This window comes from Anastrepha ludens, chromosome 2, assembly GCF_028408465.1.
Source record: "Anastrepha ludens isolate Willacy chromosome 2, idAnaLude1.1, whole genome shotgun sequence".
NCBI classification, from domain to species: domain Eukaryota; kingdom Metazoa; phylum Arthropoda; class Insecta; order Diptera; family Tephritidae; genus Anastrepha; species Anastrepha ludens.
The window spans coordinates 34,092,366-34,107,849 of NC_071498.1; the positions used below are offsets into that span (position 1 = coordinate 34,092,366).

General features: G+C 39.9%; 1 protein-coding gene across 3 annotated transcripts in view; it reads right to left on the reverse strand.

The window, feature by feature from the left end:
* LOC128868187 (box A-binding factor) overlaps window positions 1-10,151 on the reverse strand; it is a 48,985-nt gene extending 38,834 nt beyond the window's left edge. The window contains exon 1 of one of the 3 annotated variants that reach the window (XM_054110014.1): window positions 6,975-10,148. In XM_054110014.1, coding sequence (XP_053965989.1) covers window positions 6,975-9,847 — 2,873 coding nt within the window. In that variant the 5' untranslated portion in view covers window positions 9,848-10,148. Of the gene's footprint in view, window positions 1-6,974 lie in introns of all 3 variants that reach the window. The other 2 variants (XM_054110021.1, XM_054110029.1) reach the window with 2 other exon arrangements.
* Window positions 10,152-15,484: the final 5,333 nt, after the last annotated feature.

Sequence of the window (15,484 nt, forward strand, 5' to 3'; positions counted from 1 at the left end):
GTCATTGGTCACTATTGCTGAAAATATTCGGCAATGCCAGAGCAAAGTTGCTGTCACATGTTTAAGGCCAAAGTGAGAAAAGATAACTAACCCAAAGTTATCGGGTTTGCTTTCAAATGAAAATGTTTCATCAAGTGAGCCCAGCTATAGAACTACAAGGGGAGCAAATTGGCTATTTCATCTTGTGTGCTATCAGGAATTTCGCCTGCCATCCAACAAACTAAGTGCTCCACTTTTCGAAAGGACACCTTGCATTACGCATTAAGTTATACTTGTCTGTTATTTCCGACTTTTCTGATTATTTATTTCGCTCTCAGTCGAATTCGCTGCCGCAACGGGCCCATTGTAAGAGACTTATAAAGGGTGGTTAAATTTCAAGGGCCGATGTTGAATGTGAACCACACCTAAACGTCAACGACACCGATGGACTTCTTTCTTTGGGGTTATTTGAAAGAAAAGGTGTACGTCGATAAGCCAGCAACAATTCAAGAGCTAAAGGATGAAATAATTCGGCTCATTAACATCATAGAACCTCAATTATGCCTCAGCGTCATCGGAAATTTGGGCCATCGGATGGAGGTGTGCCGCCGATGCCGCGGCGGTCATTTGGCCGATATTCCATACGTAATTGAGCCATATATTGTTAAAATTATCATAATATTAATATTATCATAATAAAGAGAAATGACAATAATTTCCTAAAAAAATTGTATTTTATGCAAAATCAACACCAGCCCTTGAAACTTAACCACCCTTTATGTAAATAACTTTTTGAATTCTGATATTATTTTTTTTACTCTTTCATATATTATAAATTTTTTGAATGTAAAAAAAGATTATGCAGAGGAGACCGCCCTTCTAGTTTATAACCAAACCAAAAATGTTGTAAAAATTTGCTTATATATTAGTAAAAATACTTTTTTTGTGTTACTTCCCATCATCCAATTTTTGTATGGCAGTTTTTCGCAATTCAATTCAGGAAAAGAGCACAAACTGAATTTAAATAATAAATAAACGGACCCAAAAATGGTATGAAATCAAAATTTTGCATTAAACAAAAATTTGTTAATTCATATTTGATTTAAATATAACTAGAAAATTTATATAAAAATTTTAATGAACAATCCCTTAAGGGACTCTGACTAAACAACTTCGACATTACAGTCTATACAGATGGCTCTAAAATGGATTTTGGTGTTGGAGCAGATATATATTCTTACAGAAGCGCTAGTTGGATTGTGTATGAATCACCACTTCAAATGCCTTTAAATCGCCTTTTGTTTTTAAAGTTTTCACTGCTTCCCAAAAAAATGGAAACAGCGCAGCCATTCTGCACTTTTTTGTGAACGAATGGAATAAATCAAGAGCTCTTATTTTATGGCTTTATCCTTTATATATATACACTCGTATATATGTATGCTCATATATATCATTGAAGTTTAGAATATTTATGTCGTTTGCTTGGTAGATACCGTTTCTCAGCTTATACTAAGTAACAAGTAAAATGTGTGTCTTGTAAGTTAACCTTCTTTCAGCGAACTCATTTTGATGGAAATTGCCCCAAAACACTTGCGAGAAGTTATTTTTGAAACCTGCATTTCAATTTTTGTAGTAGTTTCGGAGATTAGACAAAGTTTCGTGTTTTGTGAGCAAAACTACCCCTCCTGCAGGTATTTTTTAAGGTTACACGCAATTTTGTGGAAACTGAAAACGTATTGACTATTATACGACATCAAGAAGAAAAAGGAGTATGTCGGAAGCTTTCTAAGATTTTTAAATGTCCTTTCATATTAGCTCTAAGTGGTCAAAACTATAATTATATTCTAGACTTGAAATAAACGAAAAGGACAAAAATATATATAAATAAAGGTACGTTGGCATCACAGGATAAGAACTGACAAAAATGACAATTGCTTGGAAGCACTTAATGAGTATTAGTAATGAAACTTGCCTAATATCAGAAAGTTCATTATCAGTTGACAGTTGAGTTCTGACGTACAGCCACACCCGCTTGTGGCGAATCTTGCTCGGTAACTTTGTTATTGCTTTTGCATGCAAATTTTTCGCCTAGTAGAGACGTGTCAAATCATGTTGACGAATTATATTGATTAAAATCTCTTTTTGAAGCTAATCTCCACAAACTTAAGTATGTTCTTATCTCCTCCGCCTTTGTTGCTAGTCGTACTATGGGGTAAAATCTGCCTGGGTCTCTTCTCTTCGGCAAGCGTTAGCAATTGGCGAATAGATGAAGCTACTGGTATAAATAAACATATCTGGGCAGCGCTAGAATAGAGCTGCCTAAAATTACATTTGTTTGTAAAATGGTGAGTTATACCAGTTTTATGAGGTACAGCCGTACTCGCTAGCGACGAATTTTGCTCGATAACTTTCTTGTTGTTTTCGCATGCAAATTGTTCGTCAAGTAAGCCTGAGTAGATAAGTGGCGAATAGAAGAGACCTCTATTATGAGGGGTACGGGCTCAATTCACCACTCTACTGTTTTCGATTAGCGGTGAATTCGTTCCACATTATTAATCCTTAAATACTTGGTGCCACCGTCAGGCAACAACCAATTTTTTAGAGCACAATTTGATTGTTGTGTGAGCGTTAGAAGATTTTGTTACGTGGTTACTTTTGGTTTTACTACTACGTACATATATAGATATGCAACCGTTAAGCTGTTAGCCGTTAGTGGTGTCGTAACCATAAACAGCTGATATTGAAGAAGAATTATTGATAACATTTGCGTTTTGTCGCAAGAGCACAGATAATTTTCGACTAAGTCAATTAATTTTTCGTTTCAATATTCAAATTTTTATCGCAAATATCAAAACAAATGTGAAGTATTTCACAGACACGCCTAATCGCAGCTTTACGTACATTGAAGGGCGCGTAATTTTCTAAAATTTATGTTCTCTTCTTCTTAATTGGCGCGATAACCGCTTACGCGATTTTGGCCGAGCTTAACAAAGCGCGCCAGTCGTTTCTTTCTCGTACTAACCGGCGCCAGTTGGACACACCAAGTGAAGCCAAGTCCTTATCCACCTGATCTTTCCAACGCAGAGGAGGCCTTCCTCTTCCTCTGCTACCACCAGCTGGTACCGCATCGAATACTTTCAAAGCCGGAGCGTTTGTATCCATTCGGACGACATGACCCAGCCAACGAAGCCGCTGGATCTTTATTCGCTGCGCTATGTCTATGTCGCCGTAAAGCTCATACAGCTCATCGTTCCATCGCCTGCGATATTCGCCGTTGCCAACGTGCAAAGGTCCAAAAATCTTACGCAGAATCTTTCTCTCGAACACTCCAAGCGTCGCTTCATCGGATGTTGTCATCGTCCACGCTTCTGCGCCATACGTTAGGACGGGCATGATGAGAGTCTTGTAGAGTGTTAGTTTTGTTCGTCGAGAGAGGACTTTACTGCTCAGTTGCCTACTTAGTCCAAAGTAGCACTTGTTGGCAAGAGAGATTCTACGTTGGATTTCAAGGCTGACATTGTTATCGGTGTTAATGCTGGTTCCTAAATAAACGAAGTCTTTTACAACCTCGAAATTATAACTGTCTACAGTGACGTGAGTGCCGATACGCGAGTGCGCCGACTGTTTGTTTGAAGACAGGAGGTACTTCGTTTTGTCCTCGTTCACCACCAAACCCATTCGCTTTGCCTCTTTATCCAGTTTGGAGAAGGCAGAACTAACAGCGCGGTTGTTAAGGCCGATGATATCAATATCATCGGCATACGCCAACAATTGTACGCTCTTATAAAATATTGTGCCTGAGCGATTAAGTTCTGCGGCTCGTACGATGCTCTCCAACATCAGGTTAAAGAAGTCACACGACAGCGAGTCACCCTGTCTGAAACCTCGTTTGGTATCAAACGGCTCGGAGAGGTCCTTCCCAATTCTGACGGTGCTGCTGGTGTTGAGCAACGTCATCTTACATAGCCGTATTAGTTTTGCGGGGATACCAAATTCAGACATAGCGGCATACAGGTAACTCCTTTCCGTACTGTCGAATGCAGCTTTGAAGTCGACGAAAAGATGGTGTGTGTCGATTCTCCTTTCATGGGTCTTTTCCAAGATTTGGCGTATTGTGAATATTTGGTCGATGGTAGACTTTCCAGGTGTGAAGCCACACTGATAAGGTCCAATCAGTTGGTTGACGGTGGGCTTCAGCCTTTCACACAATACGCTCGCTAGAACCTTATAGGCGATATTTAGAAGACTAATCCCGCGGTAATTGGCACAAATTGCAGGATCGCCCTTCTTATGGATTAAATTCCAATCGGCAGGCATGCTTTCATCCGACCATATTTTGTATAGGAGCTGATGCATGCACCTTACCAGCTCCTCGCCGCCATGTTTGAATAGCTCACCCGGCAGTCCGTCGGCGCCCGCGGCTTTGTTGTTCTTGAGCCGTGATATTGCTATTCTCACCTCGTCATGGTCGGGTAACGGAACGATAATTCCGTCGTCAACGATTGGGGTATCGGGATCTTCACTTTCTCTATGACATGCGCAGCTGTCACTGTTTAACAGGTTCGAGAAGTGTTCCCTCCATAATTTAAGATTGCTCTGTACGTCAGTCACCAGATCACCGTCTTTGTTCTTACAGGAAAACGCCCCGGTCTTAAAACCTTCTGTAAGCCGCCGAACTTTCTGGTAGAATTTTCGGGCGTTGTTCCTATTGGCCAGCATCTCAATTTCCTCGCACTCACGTATTTCGGCCTCACGTTTCTTCTTTCGGATAATACGTCTCTCTTCCTTTTTCAGCTCTCTGTAGCGATCCCACATGGCTCGCGTTGCGCCCGATCGCAGCGTGGCTCTATAGGCGGCATCCTTTCTTCCTGCGGCAGCATGACATTCCTCGTCGTACCAATTGTTTTTTCGGGCTCGCCGGAATCCGAATTCTTCTTCGGCGGCGGTACGTAGGGACCGAGAAATGTTGCTCCATTGCTCGCGCATGCCGGTGTGTTGGGCAGTGCTCTCCGAGAGCAGGAGTGAGAGTCGAGTGGCGAATCTTCTGGCTGTCTATTGTGATTGCAGCTTTTCGATGTCGAACATTCTTTGCGTAGGTAGATGTACGTTTTTTGCTGCACAGAGGCGTGTGCGCAATTTGGCTGCAACAAGGTAATGATCCGAGTCGATGTTGGCTCCTCGGATCGTACGTACATCTAATACACTAGAAGCGTGTCTTCCATCTATCACAACATGATCGATCTGGTTTCGCGTTTTTCGATCAGGGGACAGCCAAGTAGCTTGGTGTATCTTTTTATGCTGGAATCTGGTGCTGCAGACTACCATGTTTCGGGCCCCGGCGAAGTCGATCAGCCTCTGTCCGTTGCCGGATGTTTCGTTGTGCAGGCTGAATTTTCCGACTGTGGGACCAAAAATTCCCTCCTTGCCCACCCTGGCGTTGAAGTCGACAAGCACGATTTTTATGTCGTGGCGGGGGCAGCGCTCATAGGAACGTTCCAAGCGCTCATAGAAAGAATCCTTGGTCGCATCGTCCTTCTCTTCCGTCGGGGCGTGGGCGCAAATTAGCGAGATGTTAAAAAATCGCGCTTTGATGCGGATTATTGCGAGACGCTCGTCCACCGGAGTGAACGACAGTACTTGGCGACGAAGTCTCTCTCCCACAACAAATCCTACACCGAATTTGCGCTCCTTTACATGGCAGCTGTAGTAGACGTCGCAAGGTCCTAGGTTTTTCTTACCTTGCCCCGTCCATCGCATCTCTTGGATGGCAGTGATGTCAGCCTTTACTCTCACGAGGACATCAACCAGCCGGGCAGAGGCACCTTCCCCATTAAGGGACCGGACATTCCAGGTGCATGCCCTCAAATCGTATTCCTTATTTCGTTTGCAGGGGTCGTCATCAGTGTTGGAAGTTCTCATCCGAGGCTTTGTTGCTGTTTTCATTGGGGGGGCTTTTTAAGTGGCGGGTCCCAAACCCAGCGCACAACCAGCTATGCTGGGATGCTTCGCCTTCTCACGTTAGCTCACTCCCGAACGGGTGTTCGGAAGCTAACCAGAGGATACGTGGGCTAATCCCGGACGTTGTGAGCTGCTTGAACCATATGTAGAAGAATCGTCCTGTTATGTTTATGTTTACACCTCGTCAAATATGAACTTTTCTGGTTAGTGATTAATTCAAAGCGTTTTTTAAAGACAGATCTTTAATTTTTATTCAATAAATGATCGCATTTCTTAATTAAAAATATGCATTACTTTTATCGCGCAAAATTAGTCACCCTATCGCAAGTTTTATAATCTTGGCAAAAAGCGTCTTACGTCAATCATATTTGGCACCTGTTAACTGAACAGGTACAGTATACAAACATGCAAGCAAGGGAGCGCATAAAGGTCAAAATAAAGATGTCCATCACTCAAAATATTTTTTTCATTTAGCAAAAAAAGTTATTCAAAAACAAAATTGAATGCTTAATTCTGCGCCACGTTGTAGGAATTGCCTTAACACCTTCGACTCTGCAAAGGACTGGCCAGCAAAGATTTGAATAAGCCAAACAAAGCTTGGACGTGGCTTAAGTCAAAATCAAGATATGCAAGAAAGCAATTATTTTCTGGAGCTCAACTTCAAAGCGTCTCAAAACAAAGCAACGAAAAGTTGATAGTAAATTCAAATGAGAGATGCTTTAATTCATCGGGGATTAAGTGCCTAAGATGTATGGATTAAATTATCTTTGAGGTTTTCACTTCAACCTCATGGCCTTTTGTGCCCTCTATTTATCACAATACCTCAGCCAACCCGAGTTCCCTTATTAAACTTAAGATAGAGCTGAGTTGGGCACCCAATCTAGGGCTTCATAAATCGTTTATATCTATAGAACTTTTTAAGCAGTACGAACGGTTTCTTCTTTTCACAAGCTATTCCCACTTTGTAATTCTTTCGTATCCCTTAAGTTTAATAAGCAAAAAGAAGTAATAAAATTAAAAAAAATATATTCACTCACCCAGACAAGACCGGACTCAGCGAGGACGGAAAAAGCGACATGACTGTGTGGTCAGGTGTAAAACTACCGTAGACATCACGATAGGTAGTCGCATTTGTGAGTTGTGTAAAGCTGGAGACATCTGCCGCACCGCCATGTGAAAGTGACGTAGGCGAAGGTGAACCTCCACCCGAACTAACCGAATTGTTGTGAAGATGTGTGGCCACATGCAACTGATGCAGTTGGGTGGGTGTCAACACTTGCTGCTCTGCCGCCGCCAACATATGCTGATGATGGTAGGCATCCTTTAAGTCGGGCACTGTCGTCAGTGTGCAATAGCTGACGCCCGTATGATGATCCTCGAGACACTCATCTTTGAGTGTATCCTGTATGACTTCATCGATGCTGCTGGGCGCAGCGCCGGTGTTCGCGTGGTGTTGCAGATGTTCGTGTGGATTGCTACCGTAAGGCGCGTACAAACTAAAATTGTTGCGCATATTGTCGTCGATAAATTGTGAATGATGCGGGTGTGTGTGCGGATGCAGATGGGGCGGAGGTGAGTGTACGTAAGGCGCCGCTGAAGTCAAATGTGAAGGAAATAGCAGATGTGATGGATGCAAGGCAATTAAATCGGTTTTATCGAGCAGCTCTTTGGACTGCTGTTGTTGGTGTTGCTGCTGTTGTTGTTGCTCCAGTTGTAGTAAATGTTGCTGATGGTGCTGCTGTTGCAGTTGTTGGTGATGTCGCGATAGATCGTAGGCACAGCTATTGTACGCGGACAACCAATGTGGGTGATGCTGTTGCTGTTGTTGTTGCTGCTGTTGATGATGCTGCTGTTGCTGTTGCAACTCCGCAGCGACGACCAAATTTAAATTGGGATCGGTGCCGTTGAGTATATTCGAGGTGAGTTGCAGCAATTGTTGTTGCTGTTGTTGTTGTTCGGTGATGTTATCCTGCACTAGTGTTTGGGCGTATCGCAGATAGTGCGACTCGGCAAAATGCTGATCTTGCTGCTGCTGCTGCTCGTGTTGCAAAATCTGTTGTTGTTGCTGTTGCTCTTGTACTGCAGCTGGTTGCTCTTCTTCTTGTTCGTAGTGTTCAGCGCTAGTCGTGGTATTGTTATTACTGTTGCTATTGTTGCAGCTAAAGTTGGCTATAATCACTGAATTGTTCGCCCCTCGATAGTGCAACGGCAATAAATCGCTTTGTTGCTGATCTACCGTTGCTTTACGGATTTCCACTTGTTCTTTTTGTTCATCACTAATTTTTACACTTTTAATTTCACTTGAATTCGTATTGTTCACACAAACACCTATTTTGCTATTACTGTTATTACTATTGTTGTTATTGTTGTTGATAACCGATATTTGCGCGACATTTGTCGTTTCAAGCGGCGGCACTGTTGCTGTCGGTGTTATGATTTTTGTTGTTGTTATCGTCGTAGACGTTGTTATCGCATTTCGACACTTATCAGTTTTTTTGGCATTTTTATCTCGCGACGCTAACTGTTGTTGATCCGTGTTGCCGACACCATCCCGAACAACGACGTCACTACTTTGTCGTTGCTGGTGTTGGTTATCCGTTTCGACGTCTTCGTTATTCTCTAATTTCACTTCGAAATTTGCATTCGTTGCAAATGTTGTGGGAGTTTTTCTCTTTGTGTCAATTGACGTTTGTTCAAAGGCCGTTACTATATATGTTGCTGTTGCTGTCGCTGTTGCATTTGCTGTTGTTCGGGCTTCAGCGATCGTACGTAACACCGTTTGGTTTGATGTTTCGTTGACAACTGATATAAGTTGTGGTGTCGCGGACCTTAACGACGACACGGACACTGCCGCTGTCCCTGCCGCAGAAGACGCTGACGGCGACGGCGAACTGGCAGGCAGCGCAAGCAACGAAGCCAAATGCGATGGCGAATTCGAAGGCAGTGCGGACGAAGATGACGACGAAGGTGGTTGTTGTTGTTGTTCTGCTTGTGTGTGTTCTGGTTTCGATTGTGTTTTTGGTAGTGGTGGTGGTGGTGGTGATGACGATCGAGTATTCGAGTGCGAGATCGCATATGTGCATGACGAAGACACTGTTGGGGTCGTTTCATGAGAGTGGATATTTCTTCCCTGCTCACCATTCTCGTCTGTGCTGCGCATACATTGTCGTTGTTGTTGCACGGTTGACTGCTCTGCCGAGCTCGTCTCAGGCCCTGTGAACGTCTTTGTTGTCCTTGCCAGCCCGGATAGCATTGGCTGTGGCGAGCTACGTTGTTCTTCTTTTCGCATAGCATTGCTCACTGTCACTCCTGTGTCCATAGGCACTGCAACATCGAGCGCATAGCGATTTTCCACTAAAGTTGTTATTGTTGCGTCTTCAGTCAATAGCTTATCCTGCTGCCGCAAGTAGAGCGGTTGTTGTTGCATTTGCGCGCGTAACAATGCACTGTCGACACCACCAATACCAGACACATTCAACATATATGATCCCCTGGCATTCAACTCCCCACTCTCTCCACCACCTCCTTGCGTGGGTCGATAGAGCTGGCTCAATAATTGCAATCCTTGTGGGTCTGGTGCGCCTGGTGCACTCTGCTTTATATGATTCTCGCTCAGCAATATGCCGATATTGTTATTGAATGATGTTGATGGTGTAGTTGTTGTTGTTGCTGTTGAGCCTTTATTTCCATTGGCTGCATTCGCCAATTTGGTAGCATTGCACTTTGTAATTTTCATTTTTACCGCATTCGACAACAAACTTGGCATACGTCGGTCTTTGCCAGTATCCTTGTTGTTGTCCTTATTGGAGTTTGCATATTTTGAGGAGCGCATGCCACTACTGACGCCAGCACTATGAGCTGCGGCTATTGTTGTGAAGCTTTTGTTGTTGTTGCGCCCAGGAAATTTCATTGTTTTACTCTGACCGTGCGCATTTGAGCACTTTTTAGTTTTTCTTGCAAATGTTTACAAGTATTTTTATGAAAATAAAATTTTATACAAGAACTGTACAATTTACTGCAAGAACTTTCAGTTAGTGAGGACTTAACAAAAAAACGTTCTTTTATCACACGTCACACACTAATCGGTATACCAAATTTAATTTTTATTAGAATTGTTTGGTTCCACTTTCCGAAAATGCACGCGCCGCGCCTAGCGATTCGTTCGCGTTTTTTACTTAAACTGCTGTTAATAAAAAGCTGCCGCACATTCATACGAAAAAATCTGAAATGAATGTTTTTTTACAAACTAAATAAATAAAATAATGTATATACATACATATGCATGAATTTATATAAAAACGACAGCAGCAAATGTGAAGAGCGTTGAAATTCTTATTGAAAACAACAAAACCAATGCAATTGTGTAGCACATCCAGCTTCCATAACATCACACCACACCATACCATCGCACAAAAAGCAGAGAAAAGGCAACTTCAGACAAAAACCACAAGTCACTTCAATTCTCGTAGGAATCAGCATTAGCCAGCGAACAAACAAACAATCACATAAAGCATTCTCACACACATATCCGAAAGCATTCACACGCGTATTAGCTGCCAAACAAAGTAGCTTCATTTACTCTCCCACCGCAACTCACTGGCACATTTGAAACCACTAGCAAATGCCGCTCATTAACCACAAGCGTATGCGCACAGTATAAAAAATTTGGGTGCCATGCTCTCTCTCTCTCTCTCTCTCGCTCTCTCTTAGCCAAGCGCAAAACTTTTCTCCTCACTCAACCAAGCATTTAATTAATAGGCTACTTGTTGATTTTTGCTTTTGTATCCACACTTTTCAATCCACCTCAGCCATTACTAAAGCCGTAGCACTAAAAGCGCAGCACTATGTGACAGTGGAACTCACCACTTCACAGATTTATTGATGGCTTCTGTCATTCGCTTTGTCTGCTTTGCACACAGTGATTTTGCAGCTTTCAATGTGCTATCTCGCTTCTACAAATGTCGTTGGCGAGGGTGACTGCGTAAACTACGCCCACTTTAGTGTATTTGTAGGTACCCTTTATTGGCGTATATATTTAGGTACTCCAGGCATGACAAAATAGTGATATTTGCATATATGCAAATAGAAAAGAGTAACGGGATTCGTTTATTATGAACTAGGGGTATTTTGTTTGTAAAGTAGAATAAGTATTCGTATGTTATTATTGTTTTTAGATAATAAATATTTTTGGCAAAGATTAAAGTTCAAATTTTACTAAAAAGTAAGCATATTATTTATTAAATTATATTAGACTCGTATATATATATATGTATAATATTTTTATAAATTATTGCGGAAGACAGTTTAACCGCAACGATGGAAAGGATTACAAACGATATTAAAATATATTTTTTTAAAGAAAATTTTTGTTTAATTAAAAAGCTCTAATTTTTATATTTACAATAATTAAAATATTGTAAGTAAAAAATATTAAATTATATGTCTTATTATTTCTACAAAATAATTATAATTAATAATTTGTTTATCATTGAGGCGTACGAGCAATTATAATTTTAGATTCGATTCGCGGTGCATTTCTAAAAGGTCTAGACATATAAAAATGTAGATTCTTTCACTATTTTTGTACGAAATACGGCTCTTAACAATTATATGTGAAAAATAATATCACCAAAAGAGAATATAAAAAAAGTGAGGGCTTCTCCCCAAGAAATGTGTGATATTCAATAGGAGTTCAACAAGAAACTTTAATGAAAATACAAATATACAAATAAGAAACTTCCTTGTCCAAATTTTCCTTGTAGAGAAATTTGAATAACTGCACATTTCACTCTATATGGTGGTGCCTTTTGACCTGGTACTTATTGTAAGAGGAAAGTTTTTGGGTACCCTGTACGATTTGGCATCCCTGCCTTGCCAAATGTATCTACTAAGTGGTCCATTGACTGTGCCCGGCTACTGTGTTATAAGATATTCAGAGCTCAATCCCCTCAATAGGGGGTGCTTCGTTGAGACTTTCTGCAGGGTCCAGCGCCTTTAAGATCTAAGACTTTACAAAAAGTTAACGGGGAAGCCCAAAATTGAGAAGCAACAACTGGCCTGCATAGCTGTGGTGGTACCATTGATAAAAAGTGGGCCTCTCGTCTGTAGCTGTAGCGTTGTTGGCTCTACAACATTTTTATTAAGCCAATTTTGTTGTTCGGAGTCTTCGTCTGGTGAAGAAAAACATTAGTTAAGCAGCTGAAGAGAGTCTAAAGGACTGTTTGCTAGGTGAAAATTGAGGTCCAGTACACCAACTTGTAATATTGAGATGCCTCTGGACACACGTGGATCAGAATTTTCCAAGGCTGGCAAGATCTCAGCTTTCGATTGTTGAAAGACCCCTTACCAGGCATTGCCCGTAAGCCGTCAATGCGTTGAGACTTGGCATTACTTCCAGTGCCTTTTGCGGACGCTGTCTAGAAGTGGAGGTGCGCAAGTAAAGGACTTAAGATGAAATTCTGGGTTCTTCCATTTGTGGCACAACATCACCCCACGCACCACAAATTTGAGGAGGAGCTAAGTCAAACACCTAACAGGGATGTGTGCGTCAATTATAAAAAAAAACCAATAAATTAGGGCAAATATGTAAGTCGATGATTTCTTAAAGAAAACTTGATTGCTTAAAATTCCCTAAACTTGTTTATATTGTTTTCTTTAAGAAACCGGTATCCTAGAGATATCCACCGTTATTTCTCGTAAGCATTCTCATTACTTATTATGAAGGATTTTTATTAGGACATAGCTAAAGAATCATGGTCAGTTGCAGCACAGTTCTTCAAATATGCTGGTTAAATATTTTTTCTTTATAACGGTATTCTAAGTTTGAATTCTGTAAGTCACGCTTCTATTAGACAGACTGTCAATACGCCAAAGATTATTTCGGTTTCAACATTTAGTTTAGCTGAAACCTTTTTGCGAAAGTTGACTCGAACGATTAATTTCATTTTCCTGAGTTGCATTAATCTAGTCTCGACTCCATTAAAGTAGACCCGACCAGACTACTGCATGCAAATTTTTCGAGTGACAATACAATTTGGTTAATCTGCTGCCTTTTGTGTCCACTAAGGTGTAAATGATCCATTTGGAATATCTGTTTTTTTTTTAAAACAATCCAAAACAAAAACAACGTTTTCCGCGACTTATTTTAAGGGTTTAGGGGTAGTCAGAGGCCGGAAAAATGACGATTTTAAATATTTTTTGTTTTCCTAGTCAATTGTTTTATTTTACAAAAATAAAAACATAGCAATAATACATCATGTTTGGACTTGACTTAAGCAAAATTTCAAAAAAAAAAAATTATTGTAATAATTGTAAAAGTTATCGCTGTTTGTGTGGAGCCAGTTTCTTCAGAAGTCCCTTGCGGTGATCATCACAAGTCTTTGGAGATTCATTTAAAATCAATTGGACAAGAAAAATTAGTTTCATTAATAGATAATCTTATGATTGATCGAAGATTTTTTTCAAAACTAACAATATGGCGGCCTCAGGAAATATTTTTCACATTTTCGAGAAAAAACCGACAATTAATTGAATAAAAAAAAAATCGAGATTTTTGGAAAAAAAATTCTTCAATTAGGCACGAGTTTTTTATGTTTTTTAAAAGCAGTAAACATTTTTTTGAAATCTACCAAGCGGTTTTTAAGATACAGTGATCACAAGTTCAAAAAACATAGTTTTGAGAAAAACTGGAGCGCCCGAGCGCCCTTTATTAATTGTTGAATAACTCGAAAAGTATTTGTCGGATTCACTTCAAGTTTACACACAATATTTCTAAGATATTATACTTTAAGAAAATGCAAAAAAGGAAATCAATTTTTTTGAAAATTCTGACTACCCCTAACCCCATAAGGAATCGAGATAGATATAGACAATTATGTACATTAGATTTATTATTGAAATTCATAATTTTTTCGGGCCTCTGACTACCGCTAACCACATACCACCATTATGGGAAAAAATTATGCCCAATTATACCAAAAGTATACCCTTGTGCTGAGGTGCGCGCGGGTATAAAAAATGTTAAGTACATACATACATATGTACGTACCTATGCTAGTCTAAAGGTCAGCCCAGTGGATATTATTTCCCAAAGTTAAAATATTTTATCTTCCACTCATTGAATAGAAAAAATAAGTACGCGCATACATACGTACATACGTAATTTTTTACATTACCTGGCATACGTTCCACATCATTGCCACATTCACTGTGTCCTTCTACTTTTCCTTTCTTTATTTTCTATTTAGTCCGACGGTATGTCTTGTGTCTACCATTTGTTGTTTACTCATTTCGACAACTACAACTAAATAATAAGCAAATACAAAAAGGATCGTCTACAAAAATATTTTGGCAATCCTTCAAACAGCACAAATACAGGTACATGCACGTATGTATGTATGTACATAAATGGCATTTTATATTTTCGTAAGCGTGTTGAGCTGGCCCTTTGCTCATTCAATTTATTATTATTGTTCACCAGGCAGACTGATCAAATTTGTTTTCATGAAACATCCTGCACGGCACGTGTTGAAAGGATCATTACCTGCGGTTTTTGTCCAGCTTTCTAAGCGATTGATTTCTTAAGTGTTCTCGCTGCTTTACATTCGATTTCACCATTCAAGGACAAGTTTAAGAAATATCGAAAATATTATTTGTTTACTTAGTGCATTTATGTGTTTACTCGGTTGGGTTTCGAAAGCAAATAACAAATACGGAATAAGTAATTAGGTACCTCCTCGTAAATATTACATAAATAAATTTCATGTGACTTTCTTACGTCATATGGAAACAAAATTCTTACACTGGCAGAAGGTGGCACCAAAATTAATCAGGCAATTTGGTTTTTGGATAATCTTTTCGCTAAATAAATTAAAAAAATAGATTTGAGTGATGTAAGTCTTTATTTTTACCTTTGCGCGCTTCAGTGCTTGTGTATTTGTCTACTACGGCTGTCTAGATCAGAAGTGTCGAATACGATTGACGTACGACGCCATTTCCAAATAAATATGAAATCTTGCGAGAGGGTGATTAATTTTGTGCCAACTTGTAGAAGCTTCGTATGATGATTTGATTGCATGTGCTTGTTTTAAGTTAGAAGTCTTTATGCCTTTAAGGGGGCAGATACCTGTAAACGGCCATATTTTCTCTGAGTTTCATTGAAATTATTTAAAATGAAGAAGCCAATATATTTTTTTCAAAATTGGCATACAGTTTATTTATACATTAAAATAATACAAATTTTTTTTTATTTTAATCATTTAAAATGGCGGATGTACACTCAATTCTTCCAGGAAGGTCGCAGCGGGGCTTCTCAATCGGCGGTCATTGTAGCATTGGCGTCAGTGACGTGACCTAAATACAAAAAACCAAAATTTTTTTTGTTCATTAAAGTCATAATTTCTATATGAATTACCAATAATTGAAAAAAAAAAATGAATTTCGGTGCGAATTTTCCTACTATTTTTGCTTCGAAAAATTTATTTTTTCGAGAAATTTTCGAAAAGTCATAATTTCTATATGAATTACCAATAATTGAAAAAAAAAATGA